Below are 23,146 nucleotides of genomic sequence, written 5' to 3'. Positions count from 1 at the left end.
TAGTATTTTGAATATTTTTCATTTTTTTCTTTTCACATCTGGCCTTTGTAAATATTCAAGTGAAGCATGTAGGTCTTCAGTTTCAGTGTATTCACATATATTTAGTGTATTCGGTGTATATCATGTAAAATAATAGTTATTAAATGTAGTACTCCATAGAAAACAAATTATAGAAATATTTGATTATACTTGATTGAATAACTTATTTGTGCTATTCTTATGTTCATTTAAATTTTATGTCTGGATAAAAAGTATAGAGAGTCAGCACACCCTTTGCAGTTATTTCTATCAGTGTACCAAAACAGCTCTCTCTCTCTTTTTTTTTTTTACCTTTTTCAATAGTAACCTAAATTCTGTGTTTATTTTTCAGGCTATAAAGTTCTCGCACTCTTGGATGTGCCTGACAAGAGTCAAGAAAAAGCTGACCTATATATCCACGTGACGTATATAAAAAAGTGGGATATATGTGCTGGCAATGCCATATTAAAAGCCCTTGGGGGGCATATGACTACCCTGAGTGGGGAGGAGATCAGTTACACGGGCTCTGACGGCATTGAGGGGGGCCTCCTGGCCAGCATCAGGATGAACCACCAGGCCCTGGTCAGGAAGCTCCCGGACCTGGAGAAGACGGGCCATAAGTGACCGGAGCCTTTGCGGGTCGCAGCGTGCCCAGAGCTCGGTAGTCAGCTCGGAACACTGGCAGGACATGGGCGGCGTCCGTGGCTTGGAGACCGCACGGTTACGCCATTCCCAACGGTTTCAAGTATTTATGAAGCGTCAGAGACTTATTTTCCCTGGAGTCAGAGGCCAGATCAGGGGAAGTGGGTAGCTTCATGCCTCAAGTATTGTCTTTATTTTCGAGACTATTTTCGTACAGTTGTCATTCACAAGGCACACACACACTTGTGAACTGAAATCTCTAGCTAAGTCTTCACTGTTAGGCGTCGCTGTTTTCACATGCATCATGAATCTTCACTCTCAGTCTTCGATATGGAATTGGGCTGAAGAAAGAATTGATTTGCGGAGGTGTTTGATACTGCTTTACAAGGACATCTCATTGAAAACAAAGTAATTGGGGGCTTGTACCCCTAGTTCAGATGGGAAGCACAAGAAGCCACAGATTCATTTAATCTTCAACAAATGATCTCTGTCTATGACTGAATATTTCTTAAAGTCGAAAAATCTTACGTTGGTTTTTTCTTTGAAATTTTAATAACAGGTTCACCAGCTAGTAGATAATTTAGATGCATAGTGGTAGCACTGTACTTGTAATTTCTGTGTGTGCGCTTTGTTTTGTTTATAAAGGAGAGTGTTTCTTACCCATGCGTTCATTTCCTCCATCTTGCTGTTGGTTTTCCTGCTCTCGGGACAGTGCATGGTTCCGTACTTTCCCTCTTGACCAACGTTTAGTCTTTAACTTGTTACAGTTTGGACTAAGGATTCAGGGTTAGCACTAGGATTTTGGTACATTTTCTTAGGGATAGAATAAGTTATAAGGCAATTATAGGAAAATTAATGATTCTACTGTTGAAAGTTACTTGACATTACATGTATTGAGCTAGACTTTATTAAATAAAAACTTTTTGATTTCATACTTAAAAAAATCGCCAGGTTTGTACATAGAGATACTCTCATTATCAAGAATGAGTTATGGTTGGTTTTACCATTAATAAATGGATACGATCTAACCAAACTCTTAAGTAGTGACTTTGGAGATGCTTTATATTTTCCCTTCATATTAAAATAGTGAAGGTTGAAGTTGCTTTCTGATGAAATTGTTTTCTACTCAGTACATTGGGTTGGAAGAAAGATGATAGCAGTCTCACTGTAGCATCTTCACTGTAATTACAACCTTGCTTTCTGAACTATACCTTTCCTTGGGTTGTCTGACTTTGCACAATGATATCTGGAAACTTCATGTAAAAATTACCGTTATTTCATGTGACCTTGGTGTTTTTGTATCTTGCTAACATACTGTTGAGGAGAGAAATTTCTCATGATTTCTTCAATTTTTTTTTAACCCTAAAACAACTTTTTGTTTATTTTTACTTTTACTATTTTGTAGGTATAATTGACCAAAGAATGGATGTTTTCAACCTGTTGGAATGTGAAAAAAAAATTACTATAGGTTTGCATTCTATTAAGTAATTGACTTCATTAAGGAATTGACTCTAGTATGATATATGGATTTCCACCCCAGTTGCAAACGGGCCCTAATCTGATAGGGTAATTGGGCTTCAGAAAGTAGTCTTTGGCTTAGTGACAATTCATTCAAGATTAGTCGGTGCACTTGGTATTTCAGTAGACCTTGGAATTTTGAATAGTATGGTAGCGACGTCCTCTGCAACAAAATGAAGAGGTTCACTTCTCTTAGGAAAAACATGGTGCAAAGGCTTATGCTGTTTCCAGAACCCTGTGTTACAAGCATCACAAGCATTTGTTTCACTACAATGTATCAGACGTAGGAAAAAATTTAACTGGTACTGTTTTCGTTATTGAAACTTTCTGATTTAATAGAAATGAATCATATTAGCAAGCATTAATGCCTTGTTTTTATTTTTATCTGCATGTGGATAATAATCCTGTGAAGGATTTGTTTTGCGCAAAGGTTAAGATATTAACTGACAGTTAAATGCATTATTTTTATAATTGTTGGGTATGGTCTAGTTGCTAATGAATTTAAGTTGTGTGTGTGTGTGTGTGTGTGTGTGTGTGTGTGTGTGAGGGGGGAGGTTGCGGGAAGAGATTTGGAGCTCATGAGCTCACAGTGTAAGGCTTGTACAATTGAGCAACATCCCTAACTTCCGAGTGCTTCTACAGAAAGTTCACTTAATATTTTTTTTTTGTTTCTAGAAGTCAATATGCATTACAGAACTAATATCAGTGCAAAGAGCAGTCTGTTTATTTACGTGAGACAATTTCCAGAACATACAGTAAAATGTTGACATGTATTTTTTTATGTAATTCTCCCAGAATTACATAAAATAAAATTATTTCTAAAGTGTAACAAAATCACAGTTTACTCTTGGCGACCCCCCCCCCCCCCCCCCGCAGTTCCCACTCTTTTCTTGCCCTCGTCTGTGCTCTTATTTCGAGAGTAACAGTCCTTCAGATTGATTTTTACGCATCATGTTGAATAAAAGGATTGGCACTAGTACGTAGCACCCATAAGCTATTCCTTTCCTTGCTCCCCTTGAATGCTAAGTTTCGTATACCCAGTTAATTTTTTTTCCCTTTCCTCTCTGCTTCTCTTAACCAGAATAATTAAGAATTCTGAACACTTAGCCCTGAATTCACTCCTAGACCTGTTTCAGATTTAACTGCCGAAATCTTACGATAGAACTGATAACCTCAGAAAGTTCCCAGTGGATAAGGTCAGTTTGGGCAGAATCCTACTTTGCCATTATGTTTATAAACATCTTCAAAAGGTGAAGGAAAATCACTTTAAAAACTGTGCACTATCAACTCTGTTTCAAAACACAGACATTTCCTCTGATCCATGCAGAAAATATAAGAGAATTTGGTACATTACCCTACTAGAGAAAAAAACTGCTTTCTGTATTGTTTTTCAGAACCATTATCCCTCTTTCAGCTGAGACTACAGGGTCCTTCACCTTGGGCCATACAGGTCCTTGGTCTGCAGTTGTGCCCTTCCCAAGTTATGTGTGTTTTTTCCCCTATTTAAAATCAATAACCAACCACATGGTTGACAGCTATATGATGAACAAAAAAAGACGTTTTGGGTTTTGCGTTTTAAGTTAGAGGCCATGTATTTTTCTTGTTTTCTGGACGTGCGGTTTGGAAATGGTCCAAATTGGATTGGTGGAAGTGGTGGCGGTTTTGGATCAGAAGAAGTGATGCCAAGTTTCTAAGAACTCTGGGAAGGAGCATCAAGGGGGGTAGCAGAGGGAGAGTGCAAGCAGCCGCCGTCACCGCTGCCTCCAGAAATGGGACCCTGTGTCAGAGACTGAGTTCCCAAGTCGGATTCCCTTAGGCTTTGCAGGTAAGGACCACGGCCACCTGCTCAAGTGAGGAACTGGAGGACCCGGCGCGCGTCTCCGTGGTAATGTCTTGCTTGTAAAGGCCTGGTAGAGAGAAGCTTCAGTAGGTGCAAAGCCATCTTATGTGAGCTGTAACTACTTAATGTTGATGTGTAACAATTGGTCCAGGATAGAAACAGTGTTTTGTTTATCTTAGATTAAGACATTCGATTATTTTCGGTATTTGCCTACAGCAAAGCTTGTCATGAAATTGTTGTATCAATTACACCTACTGTATGGTTTTACTTAGATCCTAAAAAATGTTGTGCCTTAATGATAGGGCATTGTGTGTCAATAAGGGAAAACAAAAATCATTTTTTAATAGGGCAAATAGAAACTTTTGCCATGAGAATTTAAGTTCTTTTAATGTTTTTAATATTAGAGGTGGGAAAAATTCATTACAGTTAAATAAAATTGATAAAAGTTATTTTTGCATAATCTAGCATATACAACTAAAGTGCATTTTTATAAGAACTGGCATCCTGATGTATATAGGTCTGAGATGATATTTTATCCTTTGACTTTTAATTTAAATTAATATATGACCAGGGTAGAGTACATTAAAATTTTTACATTCATGTCATTTTAGTCTTCTATCATATCTGAATCATTCTTTTTAAATTCACAGTTCATATCAATAATTTATTAATGTTTAAAAAGAGTGTGAGTTTTGTGACATAACAAACTAGAACAGTTCTTAGGGGACAGCAGATTCTGACTAGCAGTTACTGCGAGGGCAAGAAAAGTGGAATTTTTAGCTAAAAAGAGGACTTTGATTTTATGAGATGCTGGTTATATAAGTTGCTGGTTTCATCAAAGCCTGACAAATGTTTGCATTCCAGTTTACCATTGATAAAGTCTTACAAGAATTTTTTTTAAAATTTTTTTAAAGTAAAAAGTTTGGCGATAAATTGATTCTGTGAGAAAGTGAGATTTATAAGTAGTTTCCTTTTGAGATCAGATAAGTCATACTCCCAGAAGTTAAGGATGATGAATAATATTAAAACAATTTGTTACACATTGTGTTTGTAAGGGTTTCCTAAAGTATTTAACAATTTGTCTAATTGCAAAAGCAGAAATTGTGATGTTTGATTTAGTATGTTCCATTAACATTCTTCCTTGAGGTGTATACCTAGTAAATTTTTACTCATGAAAGAGTTGTCCATCACGTTTTTGTTTTGTTTTTGAAGACGTAACATCATTCAAGTCACCATTACATCTGTTTTTCTACAGATCTCTCCCTTCTCCCCAGATGATCTCTTCTGACTTTGCCACATGTTAGGGAGGCGAGTCGAGGGCCTGCTCTGTGTGAGTTGCTGTCCACCCCTCCCGTCCCACTGACGGGCCAGTGCTGGAGCCGTGGTCTCGGTGCGGGCACCCAGTCTCTCCACGTGTGCGTGTACCCATGCACAGGTACTCAGCATGGTCTCCGCATCAGCTAGGAAATACTACTGATCCCCCTTTCCCTTGGAGAAACCAAGTCAGGTCAGCTCTGCTTTCTTTGCTTGGCCTGCTGTTCACAGTAAGCCATCTTCCAGAGGGGAGAGGGGAGCAGGCCGCTCACAGGGAAAGGGTGGGACAGTTGGTCAGCCGCCTTCAGGTCACCTGGACGAGCCGGAAGGAGGAAGAGACTGGAGAGGCTTCCTCCAGGGGGGGCGCAGCTGGCTGGTGGGTGCTGAGGGAGAGGAGGGGTGCAGGCAGGGAGTGGCCTTGGAGTGATGGGGGCCCTGCGCCCATACTGCTGAGACCCCCTGTATAACTGTGACCCCGAGTGCAGGCAGCTGACGGGTGATAGGGCAGGGGTCTGAGCCCAATACAACAGCATTTCACTACCAAAGGTTGCACTTACCATTTTCTTTAAGTGCACTCAGAACTTTTCGTTTTCCTTTTTTCTTTTTTTTGGGGGGGTGGTGGTGGATGGGGGGGGAGTGGTCATTCCCGGCAGTGCAAAGGGTTTAACTCCTGGCTCTCCACTCGGGAATCACTCCTGGTGGTGGAGTACATGGGATGCTGGGGGTCGAACTCAGTTCAGCTGCGTGCAAGGCAAATGCCCTACCTGCTGTGCTATAGTTCCAGCTCCTCAGAACTTTTCAAGAATAGACCTTTCAAAGATAAACTTTAGCATAAAACAAGTAATAAATTTATGAAGACTGGATTTTTTTTTCAGGTCACAGTGCTGTATATAATTCAACTACAAAGAGAAAATTGGAAAAATTCCAAACATGTGGAAACGAAACAGTATGGTTCTCAGCAAACATTGGGCAATTTAGGAAATTGTAATTAAAAAATTCCTGAAGAGGCTTGCTCTGATTCTGGCCCATGTTCTCCTGTGAACACGTATCTCTCTTGCTCATCCCCATGTTTCTTTGCTTATTTCCATTCTGGAGAAGCCTGTGTTCTCTCTTGAACATGTACTTCTCCTTTTCTCTCCCATCACATCTTTCTAAATATGTTTCAAGAAAAACATTTTTGCTGCACATACAAAAAAAATGAAGATGAAAATAAAATGAAAACACAATCAGAAGCTATGAAATGCAGCAAAAGTAGAATAAAAAGGGAAACTGGTAGAGGTACAAACCTTCATAGAGAATAAGAAAGCACCGTAGTACCATCCTCCCATTGTTCATCGATTGCTCGAGCGGGCACCAGTAACGTCTCCATTGTGAGACTTGTTACTGTTTTTGTACTCCTCGAATACACCACGAGGAGCTTGCCAGGCTCTGCCATATGGGCGGGATACTCTCGGTAGCTTGCCAGGTTCTCCAAGAGGGATGGAGGAATCAAACCTGGGTCCACCACATGCAAGGCAAACGCCCTACCTGCTGTGCTATCACTCCAGCCCAGAGAATAAGAAAATATTACAAATTAATAGTTATTAAACAACTGGAAAGAACAAAATTCAAAGTAGAGAAAAATATATACAACCTTTTGGCAGGTTGAATATCTTTTAGATTTACAAAACTGAAATGAAATAACCTGAAATTATCAGTCACAATAATGGAAAGTGAAGCAGTAATTTATAAAATTCTTCCCAAACAGAATTTTAGGACTAGATGGCTTTATCAATGAATATTTATTTTTCATTCTTTTTCAAAGTTAAAACAGTTTTATTTACTCATTTTTAAATACCGTTGTGTTTCCAGGCTATGTTTGAAAAGTTTGGGAATAGTATTAGTGAATTTTAGCAAATCTTGATATTCTTTTTAGGTATTTCTGAACATTTTATAAAGCCTACACTACATAGAAACCAAAGATATCATTATTAAGTAAAACTAGAGACCAGTATCTCTGATGTATAGACATGCAACTATCCTCAAGTACCAGCAAATTAAAGAAGGCCTCAGAAATACATCATGATCAAGAATTTATTACAGATGAGTAAGGGTAATTCAATGTATACAAATCAAATTAATATAATAGGTAAAACAAAATTATGGTGATGTCAACAGATCCGAAGAGAATATTTGAGGGTCAGAGCGACACCATGGGGTGTCGCAGGGAATCAAACCGGGGTTGGCTGCATGCAAGGTAACTACCTCACCGTGCCTGTACCCTTCCCAGCCCTTTTGAAACATATTTCTCTCAGTAATTAAAAGAAATATTCTTAGGAACCAGACAGCACAAGCCGTAAGATGTTTGCTTTACGTTGGGCCAACCCTTCCCTGCTGCTTAGGATTTGGGGCCATACTTGTTTTGTGGTCTCACCCTCACATGACAGAGACAGAAACTCTATCTCCACCACCAATGTCCCCAGTATAACCCTCCCAGTATAAGCCTCCATGGCAGACAATTTTCCCCATACTCTCTCTACTTTGGGGCATTATAGTTTGCAATACAGATACTGAGAGGTTATCTACTCTCAGCACACATCTCCCATCCCGAGCGATCCCTCCAACCATCCTTGACTTAGTGATCCCTTCTCTATCCCAGCTGCCTTCTCCCCCAGCTTATAAGGCAGGCTTCTAACTATGGGGCAATATTCCTTGCCCTGTGTCTACTGTCCTTGGGTGTCAGTCTCACATAATGCTGGAGCGATAGCACAGCAGGGAGGGTGTTTTTTGTCTTGCACACGGCCGACCCGTGTGCAAGACAAAATTCCTCTGCCCCTCTTGGAGAGCCCAGCTAGCTACCAAGAGTATCTCGCCTGCACGACAGAGGCTGGCAAGCTCCTCGTGGCATATTCGATATGCCAAAAACGGTAACAACTAGTCTCACAATGGAGGCATTACTGGTGCCCGTTCAAGCAAATCGATGAACAATGGGCGAACAGTGATATGGTACTCTATTCCACAAATGAGTGTAAATGCAGCTGTTTAGAGAGATGAAATAATGAAACTTGCTTAGACGTGGATGGACACGGAGAGTATCATGCTAAGTGAAATGAGTCAGAAAGGGAGGGACAGAGACGGAAGGGCTCAGGCTCACTCTGGGCAGTGCTTTGGGGACCACATGTGGTGCCGGGGATTGAAACAGACTTGGCCATCTGTAAGGCACGTGCTTTTCTCCTCCACTATCTCTCTGGACCTTACAGTCATTTTAATCAGGGAAAGAAATTAAATAGGGATAAGAGAGATGGTACAGTAGGTTGGGCACTTGCCTTGATCGTAACCGACCCAGGTTCAATCCCTGGCACTCCATATGGTCCCCAGACCCCTGCCAAGGGTGATCCCTGAGAACACAGGAGTAAGTCTTCAGCACCGCTGGGTACGTTCCCCCCCCCCCAATCCTCCCCTGCCCCCAATAATTAATGATTCTACGAGGACTGCAGGACAGATATCCCTTAATCTCTCGCTGAATGAAAAGTGATGGCCAAGACAACTGGGACACTTCAAGGCTGTAGGAGAACATGTTGTTCCCCGCACCGTACTCCTAATCCCAGGGGTTTGTACTCCTAATCCCAGGGGCTCAACGTGGCAAGGTTATAACCACAGTCTTCCGTGAACAAGTCCCGAGAGCAAACCTCATTCTTGGTCACTTTTTTTTTCAGCATCTCAACGTGAAGCTAGATGGGTTTTTTCCTTCAGTCATTATATTGTTTGATTTGGCTGACGCCTGAGCTTCTGCAGGAACCTGCTCAGGTTCTAAGCGTCGCACGAGGAGGACACAGAGTTCTACTGGCAGCAAATGCTCTTCTTGCTGGAGAAGCATGCTGTTCTAGAGCAGGGGCTCAGACACAGTGTAGCCCTTCCACTGACAGCATTGCTTGGAGCCTCCTGGGCGTATAAGCTCCTGGTTTGCACCAAACGTGCTTTGTCAGCAGCTGTAGGACGACCAATCTGTGTGTGATTAGCTTCCCCGGTCATGGCCATGCTGATGTTTTCTCACATTTGAGAACCACTGGGGTCAAATCAAGGCTAACAATAAATCTCTAGGTCATCCTAGTTTTTTTTTTCCTCCTTAGTATAACAGATGTATTGAAGTCTAATTCATATAACATACCAATAATACTTGTAAGTTCATTTCAATATAAATAAGTGCATTTTGGTAGCCGTTGCCACACTCTAAAACTGTTTCTGTCGTATCCAGTAGAAATTGCCACCCAGGGACCCCTCTTGTTTCCCGTTTCACTCATTTACCCTCAGCTCTAAGTGATCATTAATCAATTTGTTTCTGTAGATTTGCCTATACTAAAAGCTTTTGGTCAATGGAATTACAAAATATATAATCTTTTGTTGACGATTTTTTAAAAAAATCAGCATTTTTTCAAGACTCATGGTGTAGATATATTAGAATTTTAATATTCTTTTTTTCCCTTTTGCTTTTTGGGTCACACCTGGCAATGCACAGGGGTTATTCCTGGCTCTGTACTCAGAAATTACTCCTCTTGGCAGTGCTCAGGGGACCATATGGGATGCTGGGAATCGAACTCAGGTCGGCCACGTGCAAGGCAAGCGCCCTACTCACTGTGCTATCGCTCCAGCCCCTAGAATTTTAATATTCTTTATGGATGAATGATATTGAATCATATAGATATACAGCATTAAAAAAATCCATTCATCAGTTGATATACCCTTAGTTTAACTTGGCTTTACTTTGAGTCCAAGCTTCCTTTCTATGAAAAATTTCTACATGTGAAAAATCTACAATGACAATTAATATACTAAACTACTCGTTAGTGCTAAGTATCATAAACATTTATGAAAATTCTAATTGCATCATCTTCCTCTCTGATAAATTGAGGGTTTGTAATTATAATGATAATGTTCAAGTATTCTTGATTCTATTATGACTACACTCAGAAACAGAAATAAATGGAGCATATGGGATTTGACCTGATGCTTGTTGTATAAGGTCTCAACAAGCATCAGCTGGCACTGGAAGTTTCTGGAAAATTGTGGCACCAATGTTGAAATAGTCGGATGAAATTCCCCTATTAGTCCTTTACAAAAGCCCAGTGACAAGGGAGATTTGAAGCTTGGAGGGTGGAGAAGACACATCCTTGCCTTGAGTTCTACCTGTGAGTTGGTGTTCAGTTGTTGCTTAGCCCCGTGTCCCACCCAGTGTGCAGTTGTGGACACTGCACATGTCACCTGTCTGGGCACAGTGATACCTGCCTCTTATGCACTGGAAGTTTCTGGAAAATTGTGGCACCAATGTTGAAATAGTCGGATGAAATTCCCCTATTAGTCCTTTACAAAAGCCCAGTGACAAGGGAGATTTGAAGCTTGGAGGGTGGAGAAGACACATCCTTGCCTTGAGTTCTACACTAGAGGGATGCCAGCTGTCGGGAAGTAAACACTTAGAATACCTTTATCTCAACAATTCATGGCCACTTTATGAAACAGAACGTCAGGAAAATAGCCTAATTAATTTACCTGAATTACCCAACAAAAGAGCTCAATGAAAGTGTTTCTTTAGCAAGAAAAAAATACTTTTAGCAACAGATTATAAAGTTTGCCTCCAAGAATTTATTGGTGATGGACATGAAAATCAGGTTGTTCTGCATTTTGGGGATGATACGTGTTCTTAGAAGTCATCTTAGAGGCAGTTGTCTAGGATATTAAATAAGCCAATTCGTAACTGGAATTTTAAAAAAATGTTTTTTGTTTGCTCATTTTAATAAGAAAGTATTCTATTTTAAATTATCAAATAGAATACATACGATTATTATTATTTTTGCTTTTTGGCTTACACCCAACAATTCGCAGGGTCACTCCTGGCTCTGTCCTCAAGAATTATTCCTGGCAGTCCTCGGGGGACCATATGAGATCCTGGGGAACCCTGGCTGGCTGAATGCAAGGCAAATGACCTCCAGTGCTGTACTACAGCCCTGGCCCCACATACTATTATTTTTAAAATGTACTTCTAGGTTGTAAGTACTTTGTAAAAAAATAAAATTTCCTTGAAATGTGTCAGTATTTTTTTTGGGGGGGGGTCACACCCAGCAATGCACAGGGATTACTCCTGGCTCTGCACTCAAGAAGTACTTCTGGTGGGGCTCAGGGGACCATATGGAATGCTGGGAATCAAACCCTAGTTGGCCGCATGCAAGGCAAATGCCCTACCCACTGTACTATCACTCCAGTGCCCAAAATATGTCAGCTTTTTAATAAACTGGGTTCTTATTTTCTCCCTTTCCATTAATTCTTTTTCTTTGGGGTCACAACGGGCCATGCTTAGGGCTTACTCCTGGCTCTGCATTCAGGAATTACTCCTGGTGGTGCTCAGGGGACCATATTGGGATGCCGAGGATGGAACCATGGTTGATTGCGTGCAAGGCCAACGGCCTACCGCTGTCCTATTTCTCCATTCCCCCTTTCCTTTAAATTTTATATGGGTGGCTCTTATCAGGAAAATGGTTTTAGAATAATTTCTAGAGCGTTTCAGCCCAGGTTCAAGTTTTCTTAAGAGAGCTAGACCTGTGAGTGCCACGTGACATTTCAGAGATATTACCTGACATGTATTTCTTATGCTAATCCCACTTTTTAAAATCTGTTTTGCTGGGCATGGGCACATGAAGATACGACTCGCAGTGAGTCCAGCAGCCGGGCCTAACGCCTCCTGTGGTCTCCGTTTACTTCTTCAAGGGTTTCTTCTTCCTTGGCATCTGCCAGTCCACCGTGCTTTGGAGAAGAAAGCGGCAACAGCAGGAAATAAAGGTTTCCATCACGTTGGGCAGAGCAACACGGTTTCTCCCCAGAGCAGATTTCTGACTGGGAAACAGGATTTCCTCAGCTCTGGTGGGAGCCCTTCCCAGATATGCACCGGGTCAGATCTTGTTTCACAGTAGGAATGCAAACAGCACATTTGTGCAAGTTTATTCTTTCTGTTTTCAGTGGATTTAGTTTGGGAGTTGGATTAAGATCTCTGGTTACATCTAGTCTCCAGCTGGCAGGGGACCAGCCATAATTTTTCAAAGAGAGCATTGTCATGGAAAATATTTTTAACGGTGGGTGCAGCTTTGCCCGAAGCAACTGTTGGTAGGTGTGGAGGAGAGTGCCCGGGGTGGGGGCGGGGAAGGAGGCTGGGAGCTCGAATCGCCTTCTTGTTCTCTTGGGAAAAGATCAAGCATTCTTCAGTGTGTCAAACAGTTGTTTTGGACTGAAAGCCAAACATATCTTGGAAACCTCAGTGGATTAAATATCTCAACGAAAGGAAACATTTAAAGCTGTAAATTCTGTCAGACAACAAAACGATATTGCCACTCACTCAAAAAGAATGGGATTTCCAGGAGTGTTGCAGGCACAGAGATTGGGAGTTGGGGTGCTAAGGGCTCTGGTAATGAGTTTGGGAACTAAAAAACCTAGAGAAAATTACCCAGCGCTGAAGTAGCCCAAAGGCTTGATCCCACTGAGAAGCAAATCCTGAGCTCTTTGGAGATGGAGAAACTGAGGCCCCACCCAGAGAAGGGTTGGCCCTTCTGAAAGGGAGAAGCCACAAGAGCATCTAAAGGTTCTGAAGAGGCTATCGAGGAACCATCTGTGCAAGAGATGAAACTCTGAGAAGACTACCAAGAGTGCAGGGCTTTTCCTGTGCCAATGCCCAGACGAACTTTCATGCATGTCGGAAACTCCAGGTCTAGACAATTGTATACAACCTTCTCCCCAAAACCGTTCTCTGCTTTTCCTGCCCTGGGGAAGCTTGTGTTCTCTCTTGGACACGTAACTTTCTCTCTCTCCTCACATTTCTTTCAATAGAAACTATTTTGCTTCACTATTTCTCCCTCTCCTGAAGTTCTTTTCCTCGAAGAGAGGAAATGGACCTGGGATACTTGTGCCAAAGTAAACTGAATTTAATCTGGATGAGCAACAGCAACAACAACAAATTCAGGCAGGTGTCCTTTATTCTCAGTTACTTAAAGATCACGGTGTTGGCTCATTGCATGAACTCAGTCACTGAAAGTCAGTTTGTACCCACAGCAGCAGGGGGTCTCACTCTGCTCCTGCCATTGAAATGAATGACTGGCACCTGGCTCACTCGACTTGCTCAGCCCTAACAAAACACCACAAACAGTGTCTTTAACAGAAGACATGAGTCTTCTCACTTCTGAAGGTTAAAAGTAAAATATGTCAGCAAAATCGGTTCCTCCTGAGAGCTGATTCAAGCTTGCTCTCTGGTTTCTGGTGTTTGCAGATGACTTTTGTTACTCCTTGACTTGTGCAAGCATCACCCTGACCTCTACACATTGTTCCCTTGTGTGTCCAAATTCCTTCCTTTTTAAGGACATCAGTCACTGCGTTAGGGCCCCATTGTACTGGTATGACCTCATCTTAACTCAGTACACCTGCAAAAACTGTATTTCCAAATAAGGTCACCTTCTGAGATCCTGGGGATTAGAACTTCAACACAGGAACTGAGAGGAGACAATACAACTCACTTGAGGAAAAAAATAGGGCAAGGATAATAAAGAAGTAGAAACTGAGAAAGTAATTTTTAATTCGTGGTTGTAGAATTTTTAGTGCAACTAGAGTATCATAATACTTTGTGGGTGTCTTGTTTGCTTTTTTAAGGGATTAGAGTATTTGAGAGAATGATACTTTTAAAAGTTTATGTTTTCAATTAGCATTTAAATCCATGGAGATACAATTTTTAATGTCAATAGTATCAACATATTTCAGTGAATTAATTTAAAAATAAGAAGTTGATTAGAAACTGATAATCACTGTTCCATAAAAGAAGACCCACAAATCCTACTGAGTCTGTTAGTGGGAAATTGGATACTATTAAAATCCTCAAATATACCTACCCACTTCCAGTGATCCTCAGTATAAAACAAGACAGGCCATCTAGAATTCTAGGACCAATGCTGACCAGACAGGAGACGTGTCTTAGAGATGGATTACAGAAAACCTTGAATGCTAGCTTGGAATGATTTTGAAATAATGCTTAGCTGTTACATCTTTTGTGTTGTATAAACTCAAAGCAACATATTAGAACCAGTATCTCCCTATTGCTAAGAAATGTTTCTTTGCATATTATTCTCATATCTCAGAATCGGTTTCTTTTGACAGGCTCAAAAATCTGAATAAGAGTCAGATTTTTGTGGACCTTTTGTAGACCCCCAGTTCAATCAGAGATGTAGCATTGGGCCCCTGAAATCTGCATTTTAGCAAATTTCAAAGGCTATTTCACATAGCCTTCGACTGGAATGGGAAGGAATGGGAGTGAAGATAGATGGTCGGCAACTACACCACCTCTGCTTTGCTGATGACATTGTTCTAATAACACCAAACATTAGCCAAGTGGCACAAATGCTGAATCTTACGAAGACAATGTTTATGAGAAACAGCCTCGTCCCTGATGCTCCATTCACTCTCAATGGAACGACCATCTCTGAGTGCAACAGTTATGTGTACCTAGGTCTAGAAGTCAACATGACAAATGACCTGGCACCTGAGCTGCGCAGGAGGAAGAGAGCGGCTTGGAATGTCTTCAAGAGCGTCGAAGAAATAGCTAAGAGGATGAAGAACCTCCGGCTCTGGGCACATCTCTTTGATTCCACTGTTCTTCCTGCATTAACATATGCCTCAGAGACCTGGGTCCTATGCAAACAGGATGAGAACGCTATTCGGATCTCCCAAAGAGGAATTGAAAGAGCTATGCTTGGAATATCACATTTCACTCAAATGAGAGAAAGAATCCGGAGTTCCAACCTCCATCGACGATCAAGAATCAGGGATGCTGTCTCGTTTGCCAAGGCATCAAAAATCAGATGGGTTGGTCACGTAATGAGATTTAGAGAGGACCACTGGACTAGAGCCATTACCGACTGGATTCCATGGGATGTCAAAAGACCGCGTGGCCACCCACCTACCAGATGGTCAGACTTCTTCATCAAGATCATGAACGATCGGTTTGAGGCTCTTCGTGTTCCTAGAACGAACAGACGCCATTGGGCTACACTAGCACGCGACAGGGACAAATGGAGACGTTACTGGCGCCTGCTCGAGCAAATAGACGATTAACTGGAAGTCAAGTGATTTCACATTTATACAATGGTTTGAGAATTACTTCTTTTATCTACTATATGCTGTAGGTTTTAACGCAGAATCTCCTGCCCCGGCACCTGGCTGTCCTCACCGGGGCCCCTTGGAGGGAGGCAGGTTGAGTTTCCCTCCCCGCCCTGAGCAGAGCCCCGACAGCTGAAGACCTCCGGGACCCAGCCAAAGCCATGCTGAGACCACTCTCCACACACTTGGACGAGCCTCATGCATGAAGGAACTGGTAGAGGAACCCAGGTGTGCGGGACCCACCCGGAGCTGAGATCTCCAAGCCTGCTCGGTTCAGGACTGGGCCTTCTCCACCCAGATCCCCCGTCTTCCAGTAGCTAAACAGTTACACCCACCAACTGCCCCCAGCACCATGTAATCCCATCAATGGCCAAGATCCAGAGACTCTAAAACCAAGCTCCTGGAAGCACGACCTCTAATTGTCTAGTTCTTGTTTTCAGAGAACCCAGCAGACTACCAAGAGTATCCTGCCCACATGGCAGAGTCTGCAAAGCTCCCTGTGGTGTGTTCAATATGCCAAAACCCAGTAACAATGATGAGTCTCATTCCCTCTCCCTGAAAGAGCCTCCAATGTGGCACTTGCTAAAATGTCAGGGCTAGGACGAATGGAGACGTTACTGGTGCCTGCTCGAGGAAATCGATGAACAATGGGATGACAGTGATACAGTGATGTTGTAGGTTAAATTTGTCTTAGCCCAGATAGACTAAGAATCTGGGTTCAAATCCACTTTCATGGTTTCTTAATTTTTGTACACTGTTAATCTCATTCTGCTTATTTTACTACTTTAAGTATTGTTCATTGAACTATGTTCTCATGTGGGGGCGGGGGGCTTGGTAATGCTAAGTGCTCATTAGATAGTTAACAATATCAATTTTATCACTGCTGATGTTGCGCTATAATTCTTTTGTTTGTTTGTTTTGTTTTTATGCTTTTTTGGGGTCACACCTCGCCATGCTCAGGGGTTCCTCCTGGCTCTGCACTCAGGAGTTACTCCTGGCGGTGCTTCGGGGACCATATGGGATGCCGCGGATTGAAACCGGGTCGACCGCGTGCAAGGCAAAGGGGCAAAATAAACTTGAATAATTATTCTGGAAACCATTTAGCTGCCATCTGAGCTGAGGTATACCAGCTGTGCTATCATCCTTGATGTACTATCATTATCACTTCTGTGCTATGCTGCCTTCTCCTGGGTTGATCTACTTGGCATAGCTCAGGAGAGCTAATAAGCACCACTAAACAAACAACTTGTGACTTCGATTCCTTCTGAAAGCAAGCACACTATCTCTGGAAACCCTTTGCAAATTGCTCCCCACAGTGTGGAGATTTGCCTCTGTCACTATGCACCTGGTGCTCACCACTGAATCACAGCTATTTTCTCTGAAACAATACCTTTCTCCTGGTCTGTGCATCTTGGTTATTTCCATTGCTCTAGTCTAGCGAATAACTCTCAAAGATTTAAGAAAGTGCGTGGAGCCGATTCACTGCAGACTTTGCACTTCTAAGTCCTGGAGAGGAGGTGAGTGAGATGCTGCATTTCTGTGCAGCTTCTGGGAGAGTCCTGTGTGGACAGTCTAGGAAGAGCACTCAAGAATGGAGCATCTTCAAAAAAGTACAGTCGAAATGACACCTGCACTTCAATGTTCATTGCTGCACTATTCACAATAGCCAAAATCTGGAAAAACCCGAGTGCCCAAGAACAGATGACTGGTTAAAGAAACTTTGGTACAGCTACACAATGGAGTGGAGTACTATGCAGCTGCTAGAAAAGATGAAGTCATACAAGTGGTACTATATGGAAAGTATCATGCTAAGCGAAATGAGTCAGAAAGAGAGGTACAGACATAGAAAGATTGCATTCATCTGGGGAACATAAAGTAACAAATTGGGAGACTAACATCCAAGAATAGCTGAGATAAGTACCAGGAGGTTCACTCCATGACTTCGAGGCCAGCAGCACACGCTGAGGGAGAAGGCAGCTCAGATAGAGAGGGGAGCACCAAGTAAAGGGTGTTGGGAGGACCCTCCCAGGATGAGAGATGCATGTTGAAAATAGACTATAGACCGAACATGATAGCCATTCAATGCCTCTTTTGCAAACCTCAGCACCCAAACGGAGAGAGAGAACAAAAGGGAATGCCCTGCCACAGAGGCAGGGTGGGATGGGGGGGATGGGTTGTGAGAGGGATACTGGGATCCGTGGTGGTGGGAAATGGGCACTGGTGGAGGGATGGGTACTCGATCATTGTATAACTGAGACCCAAGCACAAAAACGTACAAGTCCACAACTGTACCTCATGGTGTTTCACTAATAAAAATTAAAAAAAAAAGAACAAATAATGTTTTTTTTTAATAAAAGAATGGGGCCTCTTGCTGCATCCCCACAATAAGTGTTGCCCCTATCATATTGCTTATGACTCAGGTGGGCTAACCCAGGAGACCTCGCTGTCCAGACACAGGTTCATAAAGATGGTAGGAAAGGCTGGTGCTACTTCCCCCGTCCTACTCAGTACTCGCTAGCTTCACTTTTCAGTGCGCTATGGACAGCACTTTCTGGTGACGAGGAACTTCAATTTATTTATATTGGCGTAATAATTTAAATTGTCATTCTTATTGTTTTGTATCTGGAGAGACATGCCAACATATCCAGGAGCATAATGTTTTCTACTTTTACAGTAATGAAAGGTTTTTGTAGTTTAGAAGAAAATTAAGAGAAAGATTCTTCTTTTTTTTTGCTTTTTTGTGTCACACCTGGCGATGCACAGGGGTTATTCCTGGCTCTGCACTCAGGAGTCACCCCTGGCGATGCTCAGGGGACCATATGGGATGCTGGGAATCGAACCCAGGTCGGCTGTGTGCAAGGCAAATGGCCTACCCACTGTGCTATCTCTCCAGCCCCCGAGAAAAATTCTATAAGGATGCTATGCAATATTTTTTGTTTTGTGCTTTGTTCAAACGGTATTTGAGTCATTTACACAACCACGACAAAACTTGATCAAAACATGATTTTATTCTTTTTTTTTTTTTTGGAGTATCAAATTCTACCACATTTGTCATGAAATACCAAATAATGTCACATGGGGGCAGCAGAGCACCAGTCTTTCTACAGTTAACGGTGTGTTGAGCTTGGCTAGAATTGAAGTGAGAATTTCTAAATAATAACTTTTCTCAAGGTGGGTTGACCTCACACAAGTGTAGCTTAAAACTTGATTTGTAGAATCATCTTTGAACTCTTATGAATCTCACCTTTTTTGGTAATTATTCCTAGTTCATCAACAGCGACGAACACATAGGAAGTGTAGCATGAGTGTTGCAGGGGTTAATTTAATGCCAGCCTGGGATATCAGGACGATTATGGATTTCCATAAAAATGCAGGAAGAGGAGATGGGTGGTGGAAAGAAAAGATGCCTCTGAGGGAAGGAAAATGGATTTGGATGGACGCGATATCAAAGGGTTAAAACAGAAGGCAATCTTATTTTAGAATCACTTACAAAATAAACTTGAATAATTATTCTGGAAACCATTTAGCTGCAATCTGAGCTGAGGTCTAGAATACTGATAGGATTTGCTATTATTTTTCATTCGGTGGTGTGAGGTTCTCCCTGGAAGGCACACGGTTCTTGGATAGCCTTCTGTTTTGGTGCAAACTAATAGAATCTTACTTATCTGTGTTCTCAAGTCAAAAGTTAGGCAAGGGAGTAATAACTTAGTAATAACCTTAATACATTAGAAATCATATAACGTATGATCGTATTAATACATATATAAAACATGTACATATAGTTTCAGCATTCTGTCATTCTGCTCTGGTCTCCTCACTCTACACACAATTGGCCAAGGGTTCCTGTTGCATTTGCAATCCTTCTCTTTGTCAAGACTGGAAGGCTGAGCATGAGAGAGGGTTTTCGATCAGATTCTGGTCACTGCATCTCTCAGGAGTCCTTTGGTAGGTTTGTATGGTAGCTCAGGTCAGCACCACTAAGCTAGAACACCTGCCTGACTGACTTTAGGCTGTGGGACGGGAGTGCCACCCTTAGCCTCATACCTCTAATGTGAATAACGAAAGTTTGCTTATGACTAATAGACAGAAGCTGCAGGAGCACGTGGTGGCCAGAAGGCAAATCCAGTCGGTTCATCCACTCCCACACATTGGTATTGGTCCAGTCCTGCCTTTGCTTCTGGGCTCACTTAGGCTCGATGAGACCTCTGTGGAAGTGTCTCTTTCCACTGCATTCTTCCTAAGTGTTCGCCACTGTGAAAGGCACACAGTGGTTCTTCTGCTTCCTGCTCTCTCTCCTCATCCCCACGTGTAAGTAACTGTTAACATCTTTTGTTTCCAAAGGTCTCTTGACTTCTCTTCAAAAGGTCTCTTCACTTCTCTCCATTTCCACTATCACCAAGAACAATGAACTTCATCGAGATGCTGCAGACCCTTTTGTGACTATCCTCTCTACTTCCTCCCATCCCAGAAATGTTCCATCTAGAACTATGAACAATCCATGGTGGTGCAAACCAGATCTTACTTTAGATCTGTGGCAGGTCCTTGCATAACTCTGCTTCATTTAATGCTTCCCAGTTATGCAATAAAGAACAAGAATCAAATCCAATCAAATTACTGGGATAAATGTTTTGTTATCCATTATCTCTCTTGTGTAATCTCCAAGAACATGCCTTTCGGGTTTAGTGAGGACTCACTGTACCTACTGTACTCCCAGCCATGACTCTTCTAACACCAGTGCCTTGGTATAATAGCCTCTAGAGATCAGGTCTAGAGATTTTCTGGAGTTAGTACTGAAAGTCTTGTATTCAAGAAAATGCTTCGTACCCAGACACAGGGACCATTGGCCTTTCAAAGTCCTGATGAATCCATTTCCAACCTGCTTCACCAACTGCAATGCATGTTGCATACTCACTAGGATTGAGACGTCTATACTGGCTTTGACATGATCCCTTCAGTAGACTTAGGTCTTCTTCCCTCAGGCCTCTATCCTTATTTTTTTTCTGGGTGACTCCCCTCACTTTTGGTCCTTACAGGCAGGCTGCAGCACACCCCAGGACACATTATCGAGGCCTTTCTGCATGGAACCACAGTCTCCACTTTCCGCCCAATCAGCTGATCTAATGTCTAGGTAACAGTCATGGTGGTCTTGATAGCTTTGCAGATGGAGGAAGGGGGCACAAGCCAAGGGATGAATCCGACTCTAGGAGCGGAACAATTTAAGGCAATCACGTCTCCCCAGAGCCTTTAGAAAGGAACACAGTTCTGACAACACCTCTGCATGCAGTGAGATTAGGACGGTGAGGTTTGTCGGACTTCCGGATGTGAAATACTCAGATAGTTATTCACGTTGATTGAGCCAGCAAGTTTGTGGCAATTTTCTAGAGCAGCAATGCAAAATTAATATGGAGAGTTTATCTGAGAGACATACAGAAAGTAGAACTGAAAAACGAGTTTGAGTTTATTTTCCAATCTTCAGTTCTAAAGGTCAGAGCTCATGAGAGCCTCCTTGGTTTCCCCAAGTCCACTATGTTGGAGCATGGGGCTTGGGCCAGACCTGATGGTATTTGGGGCTACTCCAAGACTGTGCTTGGGGGTCACTCCAGTAGTGCTAGGAGGGATATTTGATGCCGGGGATCAAATTCAGTCTACAATGCAAAGCCTGCACTCAGCCCTTTTTTTGAGGGGGGCACAGCCAGTGATGCTCAGTGTTTACTCTTGGCTCTGCACTCAGGAATTACTCCTGGTGGTGCTTTGGGGGGCCATATGGGATGCTGGGGATCAAATCCGGGTTGGCTGTGCAAGGTCAATGCCCTCCCCACTGTGCTATCTCTCTGGCCCCTGCACTCAGCCCTTTGAGCTCTCTCTCGGGACCCCTGATTGTTAATGGCAGGAAGGATTAGTAGGACGGGGTAACAAGAGGGGGCTTTGGGGTGACTTGTGCTGCTGATCCACAGCTTTCCTGGGTAAGAGGGAGCCTGGTTTTCAACTGCCTGAGTCATGAGTAGTTGCTTGCCTGGAGGCACTGAGCCTCCTGGGTCTTGGTTGAACCGTAAACGAGGACATCTTGTAAAATGCGACACTGTAAAGTTGGGGCTACTACAACGAATGAATTTTGCCACACTGCGTGAGGTCAATCAATTCCGATTTATTTCTTCAGAGTTTTGAAGGATGTTGGACCAGGAGTCTAAGGTCAGCATGCCACCCAGGCCCACACTCTCCGTGGAGACCCTAAAGAAAATCTGCTCTCCCTCTTCCGGTGTTTGGAGGCCACTATTCGGTGGCTGTCTCCGCCGTGTGGTCAATGCCTAACCCTCTTCCAGATTGCAATAGTTCCCTGCCTCGCTCTTGCTTGGCCCCAGATGTGGGCTCAATCTGATCATCTGGGGTGATTCTTCCAAAGAAAGTCCTTAATGAAACCACATTAAGTTGTTCTGCTGTAGAAGATAGGACTGGTTACTCTTGGACTGGAGTGATAGCACAGCGGGTAGGGCATTTGCCTTGCACGTGGCTGACCCGGGTTCGATTCCTCCGTCCCTCTTGGAGAGCCTGGTAAGCTACCAAGAGTATCCCGCCTGCATGGCAGAGCCTGGCAAGCTCCCGTGGTGTATTCAATATGCCAAAAACAGTAACAACAAGTCTCACAATGGAGACATTACTGGTGCCCGCTCAAGCAAATCGATGAACAACGGGAGGACAGTGCGACAGTGCTATGGTACTATAGAAGATAAGAGTCCTTCTTTTTATCTTTCTTTCACGTGGTGGACAGCCACAGCTCTGGGGTCTGGGACACAAGCCTGTTCAGTGGGAGAAAGGCCACTCCAGCCACCATGGGCGGGTGGCGACACTCAGAACAGCTCATACCCCAGAGCCCTAAGCCCTGGTATCAACAGTTCATGATTTGGTTCACATTGTGGGAAACTCGACTATTTAAGATAAATTCAACATAATGGATAGAATAAATATTTTAAGTGTTTTTTTTTTCCCCTCCAGGGTCTCATCCAGCAATGCTGTGTGTCTTGCTATTATTTCCAGACTATTATAGACTAATGGTGGACCTAACAGTTTGGTACTCAGGTTCAGCACTGTGTAGGGCTTGGAGACTGGGGTGGGGGTGTCCAGGACACAAAATCAGGCCCTCACACACGTCTGGCATGTACACCACCACTTTAAGTCATATTCCCAAGCCCGAAACAAGCACTTCTTTTTTAAAAAAACAAGAATACCTATACCCAACTTAATTCAAGTTCTGGAAGACTGCCACATTTCTTACTGTGGCTGGGGCCGGCAGTGGAATTCTTGGGCAAAGCTACACATGTTCACATACTCACTTGGCTTTATTTATCTTCCTGTGGCCTCTGCAAGTCCTCTGCAAATCGGAAGCCATCTGTGTTATAAGGAAAAGAATTATTTTCAAAACAGTAGCACTGCACTGCACTGTCCTCCCCATTGTTCATCGATTTGCTCGAGCGGGCACCAGTAATGTCTCCATTGTGAGACTTGTTGTTACTGTTTTTGGCATATTGAATACGTCACGGGGAGCTTGCCGTGGGGGCAGGATATTCTCAGTAGCTTGCCGGGATCTCTGAGAGGGGCGGAGGAATCGAACCCGGGTTGTCCACGTGCAAGGCAAACACCCTACCTGCTGTGCTATTGCTC

At 42.8% G+C, this 23,146-nt stretch overlaps 1 protein-coding gene across 1 annotated transcript in view; it reads left to right on the top strand.

The window, feature by feature from the left end:
- BPNT2 (3'(2'), 5'-bisphosphate nucleotidase 2) overlaps positions 1-2,539 on the top strand; it is a 28,710-nt gene extending 26,171 nt beyond the window's left edge. Inside the window, exon 5 of the mRNA XM_056134848.1 lies at positions 371-2,539. Coding sequence (XP_055990823.1) covers positions 371-642 — 272 coding nt within the window. The 3' untranslated portion in view covers positions 643-2,539. The remainder of the gene's footprint in view (positions 1-370) is intronic.
- Positions 2,540-23,146: the final 20,607 nt, after the last annotated feature.

This window comes from Sorex fumeus, unplaced genomic scaffold (assembly GCF_029834395.1).
Source record: "Sorex fumeus unplaced genomic scaffold, SorFum_2.1 ptg000002l, whole genome shotgun sequence".
NCBI classification, from domain to species: domain Eukaryota; kingdom Metazoa; phylum Chordata; class Mammalia; order Eulipotyphla; family Soricidae; genus Sorex; species Sorex fumeus.
The sequence above is the reverse complement of the archived record's forward strand: the minus strand, read 5'-3'. Positions and strand labels throughout refer to the sequence as shown.